The following is a 21,930-nucleotide window of genomic DNA, read 5'->3' on the forward strand; positions in this document are numbered from 1 at the left end:
AGTTGATTCTAATACGTTAAAAACCTGGAAATTCTATTTAAATTCCTCCTGATTTCAGATTGCCATGAATACAAATTACATTTTTATAGAAATTAAATTATTAAGAGATTTAAAACTTAAAGACTCCAAACTTTGAAAAACTTAAAACCTTTTGTTTTTTTGGGGATTTTTTTGTGGTATGCGGGCCTCTCACTGTTGTGGCCTCTCCCGTTGCGGAGCACAGGCTCCGGACGCGTAGGTTCAGCGGCCACGGCTCACGGGACCAGCCGCTCCACGGCATGTGGGATCTTCCCGGACCAGGGCACGAACCCATGTCCCCTGCATCGGCAGGTGGACTCTCAACCACTGTGCCATTAGGGAAACCCAAAACCTTTTGTTTTCTAAGGGAACATACAGACAAACTCTTCCTCTGGAACTACAGTGTATATTACTCACCATTTGATGCTGATGAACACGGAGTCAACAAACTAAGTGGGGAAAAATGTTGTCTGTTAAAGTTAGCAGCTGTGGGTGCTCCTCCAAGGGGTGCCCCAGGTCCATACATTTGACCTCCTGAAAGGTTTGAGGCAAAGTTTCCCAAATGTGTAGAAGAAGGTGTTACAGAACCATATGGTGAGTCCATATTGACAATACCTATAATGTAGAAGATAATCATAATTTATAATAGTTACCCCTAGGAGATATAATTAGAAAAACCTAAAATTCCAAGAGGTCCCTAATATATCCAAAAATATTTTAGATTATTAAAAAAATTTCTCCTTGCTTACTTCTTCCAGTCATTCCACTCATTATTCCATTCATTATTTCCCCCTTTATTTCCTAAATATAGCTATGAAAAAGAAATTACCAAGGAAAACATTTTACATTTAATTTTAATTCTGACATTTTATTACTTATTATAGAATACATATAGATTTAATATTAACACTAGAATTTAAATAGGTTTAGTGGCCAAGGAGTTGTATAAAATTTTACCTTTAAAAACGTATGGGGAAGGGAGGGATGAGTAGGCAAACCACAAAGGATTTTTAAGGCACTGAAAATACTCTGGATGATAGTATAATGGTTACTATACTAGACTTTTGTTCAAACCCACAGAATGTACAGCACCAAGAATGAACCCCATGTAAACTACAGACTTTGATAAGGATGTGTGACTGTAGGTTCATCAACTGTAACAAAAATACCATTCTGAAGTGGGATGTAGTAATAAAGGAGGCTGTGCCTGTGTGAAGGCAGGGGGTATATGGAAACCCCTGTACTTTTCTCTCAATTTTGCTGTGAACTTAAGAGTGCTACTAAAATAAAAAAACAAAAACAAAACCGAAAAAACCCCACAAAACTAAAAACAAACCAAAAAAAAAACGATAGGAGAAAAAAAAAGATTGTAGCTATACTTTTTTTTTTTTTTTGGTGGTACGCGGGCCTCTCACTGTTGTGGCCTCTCCTGTTGCGGAGCACAGGCTCTGGACGTGCAGGCTCAGTGGCCATGGCTCACAGGCCCAGCCGCTCCGCGGCATGTGGGATCTTCCCGGACCGGGGCACGAACCCGTGTCCCCTGCATTGGCAGGTGGGCTCTCAACCACTGTGCCACCAGGGAAGCCCCTGTAGCTATACTTTTATAATAGAGAGATCTGACAATCAGCATCTTAACTAAGTGGCCATGCTTTCCATAGATAAGAGAAGGACAATCTGTCACTGAGTGCCTCCTGATACAATGCAGTGTGAGATTCAAACATTACCTATCTGATGTTCCTGCTAGAAATGTTTAACCAGAATGTAACCACAGATTGAGAAAACAGGTGAATCTGAAATGCAGGACATTCTTCAGTACAACTGGACTCTTCAAAGGATTCAATGTCAAGAAGAACAAAAGAAGGTGGTGAGATGTTTTAGACTGTGGGAGATCAAAGAGACATAATAGCCAAAAGCAATGTGTGAATCTTGATTGGTTGGATCAAAAGGAGAAAAAAAAGAAACATACAGGCATAAAGGGTATATTTGGGATGATGGTACTACATATTGGGTGCTATTACTGAATTAATGTTAATTTCTAGGGTGTAGAAATAGTGGTATAGCTGTAAAGGCAAACATGCCTATGTTGACCTGAATCTAATACTTCCCTCTGATAGACTCTTAAGTTAAACTTCATTGCTAATTTTGGCTCCAATCAACTGTACACCCCAAAACCTTACCTCCCGATATAGCACGGCTTTTTTCTATACTTTTCCACAAAACAAGAATTTATTTATTTTTCTCTAAATCTTAATTTTAGTCTTTCTTAACACATTACCTAGATTTCACATTTTTTGAAAAGTGAAGTATTTTCACTAAATTCCAACTCTACAAAAATGAAATATAAAAGCATTTCCAATTAATCCCCAAAATATACAAACAGCTCATGCAGCTCAATATCAAAAAAAACAAACAACCCAATCGAAAAATGGGCAGAAGATCTAAATAGACATTTCTTCAAAGAAGACATACAGATGGCTAAAATCACATGAAAAATGCTCAACATCACTAATTATTAGAGAAATGTAAATCAAAACTACAATGTGGTATCACCTCATACCGGTCAGAATGGTCATCATCAAAAAATCTACGAACAATAAATGCTGGAGAGGGTGTGGAGAAAATGGAACTGGCCTATGCTGTTGGTGGGAATGTAAATTGGTACAGCCACTACGGAGAACAGTATGGAGGTTCCTTAAAAAACTAAAAGCAGAGCTACCATATGATTCAGCAATCCCACTCCTGGGCATATATCCAGAGAAAACCGTAATTTGAAAAGATACACACACCCCAATGTTCACTGCAGCACTGTTTACAACAGCCAGGATATGGAAGCAACCTAAATGTCCATCAATGGAGGAATGGGCAAAGATGTGGTACATATATACAATGGAATATTACCCAGCCATAAAAAAGAACGAAATAATGCCATTTGCAGCAACATCAATGAACCTAGAGATTGTCATACTGAGTGAAGTCAGACAGAGAAAGACAAATATCATATACTGCTTATATGTGGAATCTAAAAAAAAGAGTACAAATGAACTTATCTATGAAACAGAAATAGAGTTACAGATGTAGAGAACAAACTTACAGTTACCAGGGGGTAAGGGGCAGGGAGGGACAAATTGGGAGATTGGAATTGACATATACACACTATTAGACATAAAATAGATAACTAATAAGAACCTACTATATAGCACAGGGAACTCTATTCAATGCTCTGTTATGGCCTATATGGGAAAAGAATCCAAAAAAGAGTGGATATATGTATAACTGATTCACTTTGCTGTAACCTGAAACTAACATAACACTGTAAATCAACCACACTCCAATAAAACTTTTTTAAAAATAAAAAAATGAAAAAAGTAAAAGCATTTCCAATGTACTAATTAGCATATGAAGCTTTTACAACCAAATTATATTGATTCTATTTAGTATTAAGAGAAAGTGTTTTTGAAAGTACATGAAAATATTTCAATCAACCCCCAGCAAGGAAATATTTACTGACCATGTTCTTTACATTATATTTATGTGTTATAGAAATAGGTAAAAATAACAATCAGTTTCCATTCTATTTAGAAATTTTTAGTCCCAGAATGTCATCTCTTCAATAACACATAACAAGTTGGCAACCTTTCTGTAAAGGGCTAAATAATAAATATTTTTAGGCTGTCAGCAGAGCATGGAAGCAGCCATAACACAATATGTAAATGAATGGGCATAGATGTATTTCAATAAAACTTTTATTTATGAACACTGAAATTTGAATGCACTATTTTATTTTTTAAAAATTATTTATTTATTTATTTTTGGCTGCATCGAGTCTTAGCTGTGGCACGTGGGCTTCTCTGTAGTTGTGGCGCACGGGCTCCAGAGTGCGTGGGCTCTCTAGCTGCAGCACCAGGACTTAGTTGCCCCGTGGCATGTGGGATCTTAGTTCCCCGACCAGGGACTGAACCCACATTCCCTGCACTGGAAGGCGGATTCTTAACCACGAGACAACCAGGGAAGTTCCGAATGTACTATTTTTTGTGTCACATATTATTCTTCTTAAAAATTAAAAAATTTTTTTTAAAATATTACATAATTGTTATAACTCAATTAAAAAAACCCACAAATGTAAAATCAGGTAGTATGCCATACTTGGCACATGGACCATAGTTTGTCTATCTCTAGCATGAAATTATCTTTATTTTTATTTTATTACTGCTTTAATGGTAGACTTTTTCTTAACATCTTTATCGGAGTATAACTGCTTTACAATGGTGTGTTAGTTTCTGCTTTATAACAAGTGAATCAGCTATACATATACATATTTCCCCATATCTCTTTCCTCTTGCATCTCCCTCCCACCCTCCCTATCCCACCCCTCTAGGTGGTCACAAAGCACCGAGCTGATCTCCCTGTGCTATGCGGCTGCTTCCCACTAGCTATCTATTTTACATTTGGTAGTGTATATATGTCCATGCCACTCTCTCACTTAGTCCTAGCTTACCCTTCCCCCCTCCCCGTGTCCTCAAGTCCATTCTCTACATCTACGTCTCTATTCCTGTCCTGCCCCTAGGTTCTACAGAACCACATTTTTTTCCCAATTCTATATATACGTGCATACAGTATTTGTTTTTAGCATACAGTATTTGTTTTTCTCTTTCTAATTTCTTCACTCTGTAGGACAGACTCTAGGTCCATCCACCTCACTACAAATAACTCAATGAAATTATCTTTAATTATTTGAAATATTCACATTAAAACACAAAGCTTGGGCTTCCCTGGTGGCGCAGTGGTTGAGAGTCCGCCTACCGATGCAGGGGACACGGGTTCGTGCCCCAGTCCAGGAAGATCCCACATGCCGCGGCTGGGCCTGTGAGCCATGGCCGCTGAGCCTGCGTGTCCGGAGCCTGTGCTCCGCAACGGGAGAGGCCACAACAGTGAGAGGCCCGCGTACCGCAAAAAAAAAAAAAAACAACAAAAAAAAAAAACAACAAAACCACAAAGCTCAAAATGCAACTTGGTATCCTGGACACTGCAACAGAAAAAGAACATTATTGGAAAAACTGTGGAATCTGAATAAAGTCTGTAGTCCAGTTAATTGTACTGTACCAATATTAATTTCTTAGTTTTAATAAATATATGGTGTAAGAATGTTTACTTAGGGGAAATTGGGGTAATTATAGAAGAAGTCTTCTATAAATCTAAAAATATTTCAAAGTAAAAAGTTAAAAAAGAAAAAGCAGTCACTCAAAACCAGATCTTTAGATCCTCTTTAGATATCAGCACTGTCTAACAGCACTTTTTATATTAACAGATGTGTTCAGTATCTGGGCTCTCCAATATTGCAGCTACCAGCCATTATGTGCTTAACAAGGAAGCACTTGAAATATGACCAGCCTACAGCCACAATGGAAAACAATAAGGGGGATCCTCAGAAAACTAAAAATAGAACTACCACATGATCCAGCAATTCCACTTCTGGAACTATATCCAAAAGAAACACAAACACTAACTCAAAAAGATACCTACACTTCCATGTTCGTAACAGCATTATATACGATAGCTAAGACATGGAAAAAACCTAAGTATCCATCCATGGATGAATGGATAAAGAAGCTGTGGTATGTATACATATATGTATACATACCACACACATACACACACACAATGGGATATTATTTAGTCATAAAAAAACCACAAAAAAACACGAGGAAATCCTGCCATTTCTGACAAAATGGATGGGCCATGAGGGCATTATGCTAAGTAAAATAAGTCAGACAGAGAAAGACAAAAACTGTATGATCTCACTTATATGTGGAATCTCAAACAAACAAACTCATAGAAAAAGAGATCAGATTTGTGGTTACTAGAGGTGGAGGTGGGGTGGGGTGCGGGAATTGGAGGAAGGTGGTCAAAAGGTACAAACTTCCAGTTACAAGATAAGTAAGTATTAGGAATGTAATGTGCAACATAGTAACGGTAGTTAACACTGTTGTATGATACATAGGAAAGCTGTTAAGAGAGACTAAATCCTAAGAGCTCTCATCACAAGGAAAAATATTTTTTCCTTTTTCTTTTTTTTAAAAAATTGTATCTATAGGAGATGATGAATGCTAACTAAATTTACTGCCGCAATTATCTCACAATGTATGTAAGTCAAACCATTATGCTCTACACCTTAAACTCATATACAGTGATGTACATCAATTACACCTCAACAAAACTGGGAAAAAATTTTAAAAATGGGCAGTTTGACTGAGATGAATTTTTAATTTTATTAAATTTAAATAGCACATATAGTTAGTGCCTACCCTTTTGAACTATGTATCTCTACATTTTTCTCATTATTTTTAAAACAAAAAAGACAGTCGGAAGTGAAATCAAATTTTAAAAATCTTTGGTAATAATTTTATATTTGAACTAAAAGCAAACTTTTGATGGCATTATCTTATTAAATTAAAATATGAGGGGCTTCCCTGGTGGCGCAGTGGTTGAGAGTCCGCCTGCTGATGCAGGGGATACGGGTTCGTGCCCCGGTCTGGGAAGATCCCACATGCCATGGAGCGGCTGGGCCCTCAAGCCATGGCCGCTAAGCCTGCGCATCCGGAGCCTGTGCTCCGCAATGGGAGAGGCCACAACAGTGAGAGACCCGCGTACCGCAAAAAAAAAAAAAAAAAAAAAAAAAAAAGAGACTTTTTAAATTTATTTATTTTTAATATTTTTATTTATTTATTTGGCTGCGCCTGGTCTTAGTTGTGGCATGTGGGATTTATTTCCCTGACCAGGGATGGAACCCGGCCCCCCTGCATTGTGAGTGTAGAGTCTTAACCACTGGACTACCAGGGAAGTCCCCTTTTCTTTACTTTGACAGAGAAAAATATACCTGATGAATAAACTTATTTATAGTAAATTTAAGATAAAAATCCATTACAGCTTCTAAAAAGATTTAAAAAATAATAATGCCATTCTAGACACAGTCAATACAATAGCATTTGAATTAGTACTACTGTCTATCTGACCCAGTCACAGAGTAAAAGTATTAGAAAATAACCCAGAGTTTCAAAATCATTTGTATAAACGAGCAGCTGCAGAATGTCAGAAAATACAAACTTACCTGAGGGACTTGGAGCAGGTCTCTGTAATGGTGGTCTAAAACCTGGAGCTTTGGAAGTATCAGACTGATGTAAAGGATCTGAATTTGGCAAATATGAGGATTTTCCTGATAGCATAGATTCTGGTGTTGACTGAGATGAAACAACAGATCCTCCCCAGAAGGCATGAGCAGAAGTAGGGCTATTTTCAAACAATGTGCTAAAGGGCCCAAATGGTAAGGGGGCACTGAAATTGGGAGCAATAGGCTTATTTGCTGGATGTATTGAATTTTGACAAGCACTTTGTGTACTTAAGGTCGAAGGTAGCTGGACAGAAGAGGGAACACTGTGAGGTCTTTTAATGTGATTGACACTGAGGACTGCAACAGATGAATTTTGCACAGGAGCTGGATTCTTGTGAGGGGCAGCTGTGCCATGAGAGGGTGGTCTAATAGCAGGGGGTTCCATTTTAGGCGGAGGCTGGGAGCATCCCATTTGTGTCTGAGGCATAGGGTAAGTCACTGGGGCAGTAGAAGGCACCGCCACTGGAGCAGAACTTGTTGTTACTAAAGGAGGAACAGTCATTCTAACTTCCGGGGGAGGAACCTGAGACTGCTGAAGAGGTGGTCTTGGCTCCTGAGAAACAGATCCCGGAGGTTGCTGCTGAGTAGAATGAACTGATGAACTCCCAGAAGAACTGCTGCTGTTTGGAGGTCTACTGTTTGTTGTTTCTACTACTGGTGGACTACCTGCTTCCTGTTCAGAGGAAGATGCCCCTTTATTTGGAGATGCTGTTCCACAATCCAAAGGGCTGTTTCTAGAAACCCCTCCTGGCTGGGCTGGTGGTGATGGGGAAGATGGGGATGATACTGGGTAGTGTTCTTTGGCAGTAGGCATAGGATATGTGGCATTTGTGGGTGCAGTGCTGTTGTTACTTGCTGTGGTTGTGACTGTTGTTGTGGTGGCATTGGATGTCTTCACAACTGTGACGAAAAGCTGCCTTCTAACAGAAGGTGAACTTGGACTGCCATTTGTAGATGTACCAGGCACCGTTGAAGCTGATGAACTGGTTGTAGTTGTTGGACTTGAAGTTAAAGAACCTGCTGAATTCACCTGAGAACCACTGCTATTCTGATTGCTATGGCGAGGCACCATGTGAGGCTTAGGCGAGTTAGTAGCTCTGGCAGGGCTCAAAGGCCTGACAGGAAAAGGACCCCAAGTGGATTGAGCTGGTGGAAAAGTACCTCCAAAGTGTGTCATGGGCAACCTTGGTGGACGGATCTGCTGGAAAGTCTGAGCAGCAAGCAAAGCATGTGCAAACTGTGGAGGAGGATATGCTAATGGAAGAGAAACTGGAAAACCAGGCCTCACATTATTCACTGGGTTCTTAATGGTTTTGTGAGTAGATGCAGAAGAAATTGCAGGCACAGTGAGTGCTGTGGCAGTTTGAGATGTTGATGACAGAGCTACAGTCGTCATTTTAATTCCCATTAAGGAACTGTTAGCAGCAGTGGTGGTAGGTGCTGATGACCCAATTTTGGAATTTGCTGAGGAGCTTTTCAAACGATTCTTTGGAATAAGTTCATCAATTTCTTTGTCTGGATCCTTGATCAGAGCATTGATCAACTGAGTTGCTTGTCTTGTTGATTCAGTGCCACCCCTATAAGTTGACAAAAAAAAAAAAAATTAGGTCCAATTTCCCCTCTTTAATATGTAAAGCCTAAATTAATTCATGTGTGTATGTGTATGTACACACATACAGAGAACAGATAAAAGTTAAGAAGCAATTTTCTGACTATTTTTGAGGTATTATGCAAACAAAGCAATAAACTGTCCTGACACACCACTATATTTTTCAAAGGAAAAGTAAATGACTTCTTTTCCCAAAAATTTAATTTCACTATTGTTTCCTCAGACTAAACAATCATCTTCCAACTGTGAAATACATTCTAGACAGGAAAAGCACTGCACTTAAAATCCTACGTAATCCATATTGTTACCATGAAGTTGAACAGCTGATCAATATTAAAAGCAGTACAAATAAGCAAGAAAAATAATACCACTGAGTAAGAAAATAGTATTTTATTTTAAATCCTGGTAGCTAAGATGACCCCATTTATATTTATTAGTGGTTTCTCTATTAGTAGAGTGATTATTATAACTCTTTTGGACAGATGTCTCAAAATGAGAGCAGAATCCTGATAATTACAACAATGGCCATAAGGTCAAACCCCAGTCTTGGATGTTCAGGAAAATATTTGATTGAAAGGAAAGCCTTATGGAGGCCCTAAGGGGAAAATTACTTATAAAGGGTATCTACTTCCCCTCTTCTCTGGATAAGGCAAGTTGTGACTACACCTATCCCAGGGGAGGGATAAACAAGATAGGAGAAGGGGATAAGTGCAAAACAGAGCTGGTTAATTGCTTCCTTCCTCTTGAGGCAGGCTAAAAAACTATCTGTCCTTCTATTACTGGGAAGGGCACCTGTCTCTCACAACCAAATTTATGATTTCTTAGAATATCATCTTAACTCTAAGGGTATTCAGGCACAGATATGTTCAAGTATTCAATTTAAAACAAATATCCACTTCAGATTTATACCTATTACTGAGCTCATATTCTAAAGATACAATCTCAGAATAACAAATCTCAAATGCTAATTTAAGAGAAAGATGGAAAACTACAGATTAGAATGTGTTAGAAACCTACTCCTTCTTAAAAAGTGTTTAAGAATGTCATATTACAAGTTTATATAAGGAAAAGATTATTCAAACCTTTGCCATACACACACAAAAGAAAAATTCCTTTAAAGCCCTTTGAAATACTTCACAAGAGCATATAAATAAGAAAAAAAAAACTGTAAAGGTTATCTTAAACACGAATCAAATTCCCATTTAAAAAAGTATGCTATTAAATACAAAGTTCCATTGAAAACTCAAATGCTTATATATATTGATAATTAAGCTCTAGTGCAATAAAGTACAAAAGAAAAAAATCGTAAGAGACAAAATTTTGCCTTATAGTTATTATCCGGTCTCCTGTCTTGTCTTTCTGCTTATCAATATCTATGTGTGCACCAGTGAACTCCCGAATAGCATTAATGTTACAGCCTCCTCTTCCAATCACTCTGGATATCACAGTTGATGGAACAGACACTTTCTTTGACCTGTTTAACAGTTGCAAAAATAAATTAAGATAAATCATAATTATCAGTGGTTGTAATTAAAATAAGAATTATTACTAAAATATGTTTCTGTAAATGCAGAATATTGTTGAATAAGCCTCTTCTACCTACTCTCACTCTAAGTGATAAAAGGCAACTAAGAGCCACAGAAAAGAGAAAGAGAGAGAGTGAGCTTTACCACAGCTTCTCATCTCATTACCAAAAACTTTGCTTTTTTGACTTTCGTCCTTCATTAATATCTGTGACGCACATACATGTAGATATACGCTGTGTTGATGCAAATACTAATGGCAAATAAAAGACAGGGGTTCCTGCCTACATATACTGACTATGTAGAAACCAAGTAAGAAAACTACAACACGATGTTGTAAGAGCTCTAATAGGGTATCATAAAGACACATTGGTTGGGGCATCTAATCTACCCCAAGGAGTCAAGAAAGGCTTCTTGTGGGTACCTTTGGGTGTTTGACTCATATTCTTGTTTTTATTCCCTAATATATAACTGAAAGGATGATACTAAAAATTCATTGTTGCCCTGCATTCTTCTAGAGTCATTAAAATGATTATCCACAAATATGGAAACTTGCTAAGGGACGTTTAGTTGTGTGAGGAAAGAGAAAAGCCTGCTGGAATTCCAAAAAAGCAAAACCCACCTAACACCTACAAAATTACATTACAATTTTAAACATTCAGATTCAGGAAAGGTAGATATAAATTTCTGACAAGTCTAAATTAAAGAATACTTCTAAAAGAAAAACAGTATAACTCTCAATAAAAAGAAGGAGCCAACTGTGCTTCAATGAATAAGTAAATTATTTATTTAGAATAGATTAAATATGAAATTATACGTTTTTTAAATGGTAAGGTATGATCCCTGCCCTTTTGTATACATAACTAAGTTACTTGATAATTCCTTTTTCCCTAAAGAACATAATAATCAGTCAGTGATCATTATTTTAAGTTAGTTAAGAATTTGCTTGCATACTACAATATAAAATACATGCAGGAAAACTGAATTCTCTTATTTTTGTACAGAAAGTATTCTGATGTTGTGATTTCAGTTAGTTCAAAAGAATGTGTGTGAGACAGAGAAAGAGATAAAGATAGAGATGGGGGTTGAGGGGAAGTGTTGGCCCAAAATAAGATAAAAAATGTACAGTACATCTTGAGATTAACAGTAATAAGCTTGGTTCACTACAGATTTTGTTTTAAAACAATCAAAAGTTTAATTTTTTTGATGGAATTTCTGGAGAGTTCCTTAAAATAGGTTATCAAAGATTTATAATGGATCACATCCTTTCTAGGTCTGTGGTATCTTACCACCTTTTAGTTTCTGGGATGTTGTTTTACTTTTTAATACATATTATTTAAAAATTCCAAGCAAAATATTTTAGTCCTAAAACCCCTGAAATAAAGGTATCCTATGATTTGAAGAATAGTTTAAAACCAATACTTAATTCATTCTCCAAATATTTACAGGTATGCAGTAGATACTACATAGTGGGCTCTGAGGTTACAAAGCCGAACAAGACAATCTATCACCTTGAATAAATTAGCTCACTACCAAATACCAATACCTATGGGGGTCAAGCAGACACCACAATGATCTAACTTTTTATGTAAAATTTCTCAATTTTAAAAGTGTTAACATACACTTTTTTTTTCCATCTAAAATATAGTATAGGTCGTCTCTGTTGGCCAGATGCAGCCTTGGGCCACCAGTTTGTTTGCAACCTCTGGAAGAGTTAGGGGAATTTAACTGTAAGGTAAACTATGCTTCATTGTGAAATAGAGCACATATAAAAATGAGAAAAACAATAAAAGAAATAATCAGTCACCTTCTTACAACTTCTTTCCATCCTTCTTCCCTCTTTTGTCCACGCTTAGGACTTGCTACTGTTAATTTCCCATTTGGAGAGGAAAGGGGAGATGGACCAGATTTTGTGCAAGTGGAAAGAGAATTACTGGTCACTTCACTGATAGTCTCTGACAATCTTTAACAGGGAGGAAAAACACATTAAATATAGAAGAGATGTAGAATTTTTAATGATAAAGGCAATCTACTACATGATTATATTCTTTATTTTAAGAATACTATGATGAATAAATGAGAAATTTATTTTTCACTTTTCAATACTTAGCATAATATGAAGGGCCAATTTTAAGAAGATATTATCTAGAGGTCAAATTTAGCAGAACTGAAATACAATAATAATCCCTGAGAAACCATAATTAATACTTTTCATGGGTTAAGTTTAACAACCAAAATGAAGAAATTACAAATTCTTTTTTTTTTTTTGTGGTACACGGGCCTCTCACTGTTGTGGTCTCTCCTACTGCGGAGCACAGGCTCCGGACGCGCAGGCTCAGTGGCCATGGCTCACAGGCCCAGCCGCTCTGCAGCATGTGGGATCTTCCCGGACCGGGGCACGAACCCGTGTCCCCTGCATTGGCAGGCAGACTCTCAACCACTGTGCCACCAGGGAAGCCCTACAGTAATTCTTTAATTCAAATGAAATCATGCCTTCTTTAGAACAAAGACAAACCCTTATTTTGTCAGTTGTTCATCTGCCTGCTTTACTAAACAATTCAGCAAGAAAGTGTTTCATAATGATACTATAAATCATGAAAATGAAAATTGGAACTAACTTTATTGAAGCCTTGCCAGAAACAGATTTTCTCTCCTCCTTTGGAAATGTAACCAGAACTGATGGCTGCTTCTTGCTGGTCACAGTGGTGGTGACCATAGCAGGTGAATGATTGTCACTCTTTCGGCTGCTGTTGCTGTTACTACTTTCATCACTGCAACTGGAAATTCTCATGTTATCACTGTCTCCACTCTCGCTGGTACTGCTGCTCTTGGACTCTCCATTCACCTTCTCTGGCTGACTGTATGAGATTGGTAGTGGATCATCAAATATAATTTGAACATTTTCTGGAGTAATTTTATTTTTCCTGTTTTTCCTCTTTGAACTGGTTGTAGTTATGGTATTGTTTCTTTTACCATGGGAACCTGCCAAAGTGGTCCAGGTTGCAGATATACCTATGGTAGTAGTGGTTGTGGCACTTGGAGGCTCTGTCAAGACTTCAGGTTCATCTGTAGAAGTAGCAATACTGAATTAGCAAGTTCTAGTGTTCTTCGCATATATTTAGATTTAAGCACTCGACAAAAATAAATGCTGAATTTACTTTACTACTACTATTAGATATAAAGTTATCAGTCATTCCAGCATTCACTGGTAATGAGATGGATATGATTGATCTATTCTCTCTGTCCCTAAGTTCTAAACAACGCATAGTAGGCAGTTATAAAAAATATTTTGGGGACACTTTGGGAAATATGAATATGTACCGTATATTACATATTATTACATAATTATTAAATTTCTTAAGTGTAATAATGTTATTGTGGTTATGTAAAATAATGTTCTTTTTCTGGGAAACACTGCTCAAGTATTTAGGGGTAATTTCGTATGATGTGTACAACATATATAAGACTATTCAAAAAAAGAGAGAGGAAAAAAGATAAACAAATGTGCCAAAATGTTATATGAATCTAGGTGACTCACAGGCGTTCATTATACTAATCCTTAAACTTTTCTGTAGTTTGAAATTTTTCAAAATAAAAGGCTGGAGGAGGGGGAAATTAACACACACACACAGCATAAATATTTGGTGGTTTAATGACAATGGTCCTTTCTAACAATATCCTCATCTCAAATAATTTTTTATTTAGAACCTAGTTAAAAATAATTCCCTCATTTAAGAAAAATCTGAATATGGTCTTGGCTGTAGATGAAATTATGGAATTACTGTTAATTTTTTAAGGTATTATAAATGGTATTGCAATTATGTAAGCAAATGTCATTCCTTGGATGTGTGCTGATGTTTTATAGGTGCAATGTCAGATGTCTGCAATTTACTTTCAGACAGCTTAGGAAAAAACTATGTATGTATATTTAGAGAAAAAGATAAAGCAAATATAGTAAAATGTTTATTTTTAAATTAGGTGAAGGGTATTTCAGGTGTTTGTTTCATTATTCTTTCAACTTGTGTGTAGGTTTGAAATTCTTTATAATAAAAAGCTGGGAAGAAGTCAAAAAATGAAAATAGCATATGAATACTTTAGGCCTTAATAACGTAGAGATCTTTTTTCACCTTAAGTTACTGATATTTAAGGAAATATAATTTTGAGTAGAATGTATTACATGAAACAAATTAGATGGTTTAGAGAAAATACCTTCAACTTTATGCTTTTCTTTTTCTTGAGCAGCTTGGAGTTCAAAGTTTTCTTTATTTTTGGCTTCAATCTCTTCTAGTTTTCTTCTTTGTTCTTCTTTTTTCTTTCTTCTCTTCTCCTTTCTCTTTTCTCTTTTTGCAGCCAAAGCCAGCCTCCGGCTTTCTTCCCTTAACTGTTAAAGAATCAATAAAACAGAATTATAACACTGGAATTTACCTTGGAAAAAAGTTGTCACATAATGTCATTTTATCATTAAGGGTACTGGGATACCATACAATTCAAAGTCATCTTAGTTCAATTCATTGTTTGATCAAGATCATACTCAAATCACTGTAAAGAGAAAATAATATTTTTAAATGTCAAGATCAAATTAATGATAAAGACAACCTAATTTCAAAATGGATGAATGATAAAGATATACATAACTTCATAATCACTATGGAAATATAAATTAAAATAACAAGCTACCATGTTTTGTTCATTAATTTGGGAAAATTAAAAAAGATATCAGCTAGCAAAAGTTTGGGAAAATGAATTCTTCCCTACACTGCTGTCAGTTTATACTGACATTAACATTTTTAGAAAGGTAATTTGAAAGCCTCCTATGAAAATTACAAAGTGCTTATCCTAAGAATATATTCTATAAAATGACTACCTCTAGTGGAAAAATATAGGCTTAATACTTTCCATTGCAAAGTTGATTACAATACTAGTAAATGGAAGCTAGGTAAATCCATGGGGTGGGGAGAAGTTAACAACAGTATATATTCACAGAATACTAGGCAGCCATTAAAAGTTATAAATGTATACCTGGGAAAATGTTCACAATTTACATTTGCTAGGAAAAAAAAGGCAAATTGCAAACCAATGATCTCATTTGGTGTGGGGGGGGGGGGGCGGTGCTTTATGTGAATCTATCCAGGATACAAATCAAAGGTTTACTAGTGATTACCTCTAGAGCATGGGCTTGGACAAGAAGTAGCAGAAAGATGGTGACTTTCAATTTTACTTTATATAACTGTACATTGTTTCTATTTGTTAAACTGGATACATATTACTTTCACAGTCAAAAAAACTAGGAATAAGTTTTAAAGTCCAATAACATCTCTTAATAAGCTATTTTAACTATTAAATTTTCCTCTTTGGCTCATAAAATGGTAAAATCATCTACAAACTCTTTTGTTTGCATGTTCTCTAAATGACATTTTCAAAGTACATATTCCTTGATATAATCTAGCTTTCTATACATTTTATGTATATTTTAAATATGTGTCAAAACAATGATACTTAGTTTATGGAAAATGTCACAATATCCTAACTACTGAAAGCAGCCCTTAAAGACAAACTTATAAGCCAAATCAGACTTACTTTTCTTGAGAAAAAGTCTGACTTTTTAAGTCTCTAGCTTTTGCTAGACACCCCTCCTCCCTTTTGAAATAATCCTTGTTGGGTGACTAAAAGGTCTTGCCCACCTTGAAAGTTTTCACACCCTGGGGCAATGCACCATAATTACATTCTCTTGGGTAAGAGATATGACTTTTGTTTCCGAAAAGGTAAATAATTAAGGAGAATCTATAGAACACCAGATACTTTCTCAAGCAGATGGATTTTAGGAAAGAACACAAATGGAAACTGGAGATATAAAAATTGTCTGCATAGTACCTACCCCCTAGAAATTTTTGCTGGTCTTCCAGAAGTACCCAAGTTTCCTCTGAAGACCAGTAAGGGAGGAGCTTTTGACCTTTCCAAAGGACTGAGAAGAAAACAGTAATTGGTGACCTTCACACCCTAGTTCACTACAAGGAAGGAGTACTACCTGACTGGTGAGTTTGAAAGAAGGAACTGAGCATGTATGACTCAGCTCATTCAGCCTTGCTTTAATGTAGCTAAGCTGCCTGTCCTCAGGATCCCTATACTTTCTACATCTCTGCCTGAGCTCCAGTGAGGGAGGCCTGGGGTTGATCTGTTTTGCTGACTTTCAAGAAATAAATAGCTAAGTGTAAAGGGAAGAGAAGGAGTAGAAAGGGGGGTGAAGGGTGTGCCAAAGAAACATTTTCAAAGCAACTGTGGCTACAGATAGATACTAAGCCTCTCCAATTTAGAATCAGGAATAATAAAACTGATATTTCATCTATATTACATCTGTATGGAAAAAAAGCCAGGAAATAGATTTGGGGGGATAAAAATAACAAGTGAGGTTTAAGACTTTTGGCTCGGCCAGATGAATTATTAATTTTGCTTGATTTTTAAAATGTGTCCAGTGGTAAGAAATAATTGTGATTGGTATTCAAGAGGGGGGAAGAACTTTTAAAAATAGAAAAACTAGGGCTTCCCTGGTGGCACAGTGGTTGAGAGTCCACCTGCTGATGCAGGGGACACAGGTTCGTGTCCTGGTCTGGGAGGATCCCACATGCCGCGGAGCGGCTGGGCCCGTGAGCCACGGCCGCTGAGCCTGCGCATCCAGAGCCTGTGCTCCGCAACGGGAGAGGCCACAACAGTGAGAGGCCCGCGTACCACAAAAAAAAAAAAAAAAAAAGGAAGACCAAATGAGACTTTTAGAAAGGCATATATCAGGCAGAAGACGACAATCAGGAGAAAGCAGCTTCAATGGGAGAAGAGTTTCATAAAGGAAGGCAAATCAACACTGGTAAGTATCACAAAGTATCAGTAAGGACACAAGTATGAGATGTCTAATCTTATTCTGGATTTGGCAATAAGATGCCATTGGTGACCTCTGCCATAGTTAGTTCACTGAATTAGTGGAGAAGTAAGCAGCAAATGGTCCTGGATGGAGAATTACAAAGAAAAGTAAAAAAAAAGAAAAAAGAAAAGTAGAGTCAACAAGACATAGATTATTCCCTTAAAATATTTAGATAAGGAAACAAAATACTAAATTTGTGGTAAGGTTTCATTAGGATAGTTAACTTCATGAAGTTGTAGAAAGAGGGTAGGAGTTAATGAAATAGCAGGCACTAAAGTATGGGAGAGGTGGTAATAACTGATACAAGATCCGAAGGAGAAAAGATGAAAACAGAGTATTTAAACCATGAGACTCGAGTAAGTCTGGAGGTGCAGGTAAACAGGGTTAGAAATTCAGCCTACATTCTATATTTTCTCACAAGGTACATGCCCTAGACCTCATTTCACTTACCGGGGAACTGCTACATGTTTGTGAGCATATGTGGGGGAGGGTAGAGGTTTTGAAGAAAAGAGTCAAATTGCAGAATAAATAACCTCATTGTGGAAAAGGAAAGAAAGGGCACTAGTCCAACTGATTTTTTCTTTTGTCTGCAGGATCTTAGTTCCCCAACCCAGGCCCCAGCAGTAGCGAAAACACTGAGTCCTAATCACTGGACTGCCAGGGAATTCCCTAACTGGTGATTTCTAATTATAGATTCAGGAAACAAATTGATGTTTGAGAGTTAAGCTTTTTAAGATGAGAATTTAAGGATTCAGGGAAAGGCAGTCCAGACTAAAGAAATACCATGTGCAAATCTGTTTTTTTCTTTTTTTGGCCGCACCTCGAGCCACGTGGGATCTTAGCTCCCTGACCAGAGATAGAACCCACACCCCCTGCATTGGAAGTGCGGAGTCTTAACCACTGGACCGCCAGGGAAGTCCCCCATGTGCATATTTGGATACAGTTATGTGAATGAGATATGTGAGGAGTAGAAAACCATAGTGAGTGATGAGCCTAGAGAAGACAGGAAGAGCCAAATGTTTTAAATTTCCCATGCAGACAATGAAGACTGAAGGATTTCGAGTAGGGAGTAAAGGCAATCATATCTGTGTATCAGAAACTATGGGAACTGGAAAAGTTACACTGGAATAAAGAAGGATTAAACTGAAGGCAAAAGATGACAGAGGCAAAGGTATTTATTTATAGACAGACTGTTAAGAAGCCTACTGCAATACTTCAGGTGAGAAGTGATAATTTAGGAGAGGATGGAACAGAAGACATAAAGAGACTGCCAAAGCTCAATTAAAGGTCATGATGATGATACTGATATCATTAATATTTAGGGGGTTAATATGTGCCAGATACTGGATTAAGTTAATTTACTACACTAACTTATTTGATGGATATAGAGAATGCGGAGCAAAGATAATTGAGAATCTGAAAACTACATCAAGATTTCAATTATTTCTGAATTCAGTAGTGGTATCAATAACAGAAAAAGAGGTCAAGGAGTACAGGGGAAGGGAAGGGCAGGATCCAGCAAAATTTTTTTGATAACTATGTACTAAGCATGGTTCTAGTCTCTTAGGACTAAGCAGAAGACAAAATATCCCTGCCCTCATGAAGCTTATGAAGCTTACATTTAGTTGCTGGGGGAGGCACACAGACAGCAAACGTAATACATTATATAGTTTTTTAAAAAGGTGTTAAGTACAATGTAAAACAGGAATACTGGAGCAGAGGAAGAGAAGTGTGTATATGGGGACATATAGGGGAACATGAAGGTGAAGTTTAAGTAAACATTTAAAAGATTTGAAGTATAGCAGGCAAAGAGAACAGTCAGTATATAAGCTGTATGTTCAGGTAGGCCTGGAATGTTTAAGTAGGTCAGTCTGGTTGAGAATAATAGAAAATGACTTTCAGAGAACATATCAGGAGACTTCATCACCTAAGGTCCCACGGGGCATTTTAAAGACTTTTTATCTTTTACTCTGAGGGAAATGGCACTGTAGGGTTTTGAGCAAAAGAGTGATTTGATTTAACTGATATATAGGATCACTCTAAGTGTTAAATAGAGAACAGACGGCAGAGCAATGATGGAATCAGGGAGACCAGTTAAATGACTACTGAGGAAATACAGGTAAAAGATGATATTAATGACTTGAATCAGGGTGAGAAGTGATAAATAGTGACTAGGATCCTTGATATAGTTCTAAGGCAAAGGTAACTAGATTTTCCAACACAATGGAGGACAGAGAGAAATCAAGCATGATATCGATATCTTTAGCCTGAGCAAATTACAAGACAGAGTTGTGGGTTTGGAGTGGGCAAAGATCAGGAGTTCACATTTGAACGTAAGTATGAGATGTCTAATTAAGTATCCAAAAGGACATGTTGAGTAGCTAGCTAGATATAAGAGACTGGAATGTAGGGAAGAGGTTTGGACTAAAGATATAAATTTGGGATCAGCTAGTATATATTTAAAGGTAAGAAGCAGGATGAGATGACCAGTGGATAAAGAAGATCATGTAATAAGCTAAATGACTTGCCAACTAAGAGGAGAGAAGAGGAGGAACTAGAGATACAGAAGGAACATTCAGAAAGATAAGAGAAAAACCAAGACTGTGTAGTGTAATGAAGGCCAGATAAATAGAGTATGTCAGGTGTTATTAGGCTTAGTAAGATAAGGATAGAGAAGTAATCACTGGATTTAGCTAGTGAGAGTCCCCAAAGACCGTAAAGGCATAGTTTTGGTGGAGCTGTAGGAGTGAGAGCCTGGTAGGAGTAAATTCAAGACAAAAAAGAATTGGAATACCCAAAATAGACAAGTTTTGCTGCAAATGGGAGCAGAAATGGGCTTGTAGCTGAAAATGGGGGGGCGGGGAGGTACGTGTTGGAAAAATCAGAAGTTTTTTTTAAGATTGGACAAAGAAGCTTATATGATGATGAGGATGATCCAGGAGAGGGGGGAAAATGATATAGAAGAAAAGAAAACTGCCACAACAATGTTTTTGTTTTTTTTTTTTTTTGCGGTACGCAGGCCTCTCATCGCTGCGGCCTCTCCCATTGCGGAGCACAGGCTCCGGACGCGCAGGCTCAGCGGCCATGGCTCACAGGCCCAGCCGCTCCGCGGCATGTGGGATCTTCCCGGACCAGGGCACGAACCTGTGTCCCCCGCATCGGCAGGCGGACTCGCAACCACTGCGCCACCAGGGAAGCCCCAAAACAATGTTTTTGAGTAAGGGATGGCAGACAGAAAATATGATGTAGTTCACAAATGGAGGGATTGGTTACAACAAGTTTATCTAGTAATTGGTAGGAAATATATGGGTACAGGGCTTGGTGGGTTGGGGAGATGGGGTAGGGGAAGTCTCTGGCAGTTTTCTTCTGGTGCTTCAGTTTTCTTACTGAAGTAGCATGCAAGGTCATCAGAGGTTGAAGAAGAGGATGTACCAGAAGTCGCAGGATAAAGGAGAAAGAACTAATGGTCTAGGAGAGTGGGAGAGTAAATTAAACTAGGGAAATATATAGTATGACTACTGGGAGGCATTAAAGGGTTCACTGTCACACATTTAAAGTAAAATTAGTCATCAAGGTTGAATGCTTTTTTTCCTTAGACACCTTTAATTACTAGGCTTCAATAAAGAAAAAGGAGAAAGAAAAGAGTAAGGCCAGTGAAGGGTGGTACGATAAATGGATCTTACAATTTATTGGTAGACAGAATGTTTTTAGGCTTGCTGGAGGTAGAATTCTAGAGGGAGTAAAGCTGAAAAGACATGAGGTGATAATCAGAGAATGAAATGTATGAAACTGAGATTGTGAGGTGGGCATATTAATAGCTTCAGTGGTGGCAAAAAACCCAACTGAAAACATCTATTAGGAATATTTTAAAAATATACTGTACATAGCTCCCTAAAAGATTATGAAAGTTTACAAAGAGAAAAAACAGTAAGTGATAAAGTAGAGGGGTAAAACATTAAAAATGCAGACCAATAATACCCACTATGGATTCTAACAGCCCAAAACATAACCTAGTTGTTCATGTCCTAAGAGAACAAGAAATTAACTGCCAGAGTATTCCACAGTTAGACCAGATGAACTGCTCTAGAGCATGGACTCTTCCACATAGTGTTTGCTGCATAAGGATAAGGGAATCTGGTAAATATAATGAGCAGTATTCTCAGCAGCAATTTTTATAAACCTATTAACCAACATTTTCAAATTAGAAAGGTTGATCAAAGGAGCATTTTTACACAAGTTACCCATGCAGAACATCCAAGTTAAACCAGACAAGACCACTCCAATGATATTTCTAAATCAGAAATGGTGGAGCCAGAATGTACTGAGCCTCAAAAGGCAAAACGGTGTATTTTTCCAGATGTAAATCATACATTAAAAATAGTGAACCAAACCCTAACACATCTCAATCTGATAATTTTTCAAATAGAAATAGAAAGGGGCTGGAGTTCAGGAAAGAACAGTCTCGTCCACAGTCTAGAATTCTATCTATGTACCATCCCCATTCAAAACTGTTTATAAAGTATCAGTCCATGCAGAAGAATTTGCATCTAATTAATTTTTGATTAACAATTAATACTGGAAAATAGGGCTTCCCTGGTGGCGCAGTGGTTGAGAGTCTGCCTGCTGATGCAGGGGACACGGGTTCGTGCCGCGGTCCGGGAGGATCCCACATGCCGCAGAGCAGCTGGGCCTGTGAGCCATGGCC

The 21,930-nt window shown here is 37.4% G+C and overlaps 1 protein-coding gene across 13 annotated transcripts in view; it reads right to left on the minus strand.

The window, feature by feature from the left end:
* ANKRD17 (ankyrin repeat domain 17) overlaps positions 1 to 21,930 on the minus strand; it is a 160,504-nt gene that overhangs the window by 15,619 nt on the left and 122,955 nt on the right. For 12 of the 13 annotated variants that reach the window (XM_079919514.1, XM_079919520.1, XM_079919519.1 and 9 more), the window contains 6 exons: positions 14,525 to 14,696; positions 12,934 to 13,381; positions 12,123 to 12,278; positions 10,117 to 10,266; positions 7,124 to 8,760; positions 436 to 633 (listed from right to left, as the gene is read on the minus strand). In XM_079919514.1, coding sequence (XP_079775640.1) covers positions 436 to 633; positions 7,124 to 8,760; positions 10,117 to 10,266; positions 12,123 to 12,278; positions 12,934 to 13,381; positions 14,525 to 14,696 — 2,761 coding nt within the window. The remainder of the gene's footprint in view (positions 1 to 435; positions 634 to 7,123; positions 8,761 to 10,116; positions 10,267 to 12,122; positions 12,279 to 12,933; positions 13,382 to 14,524; positions 14,697 to 21,930) is intronic. The other variant, XM_079919521.1, reaches the window with a different exon arrangement.

The sequence above is a fragment of the Stenella coeruleoalba genome, assembly GCF_951394435.1.
Source record: "Stenella coeruleoalba genome assembly, chromosome: 4".
NCBI classification, from domain to species: Eukaryota; Metazoa; Chordata; class Mammalia; order Artiodactyla; family Delphinidae; genus Stenella; species Stenella coeruleoalba.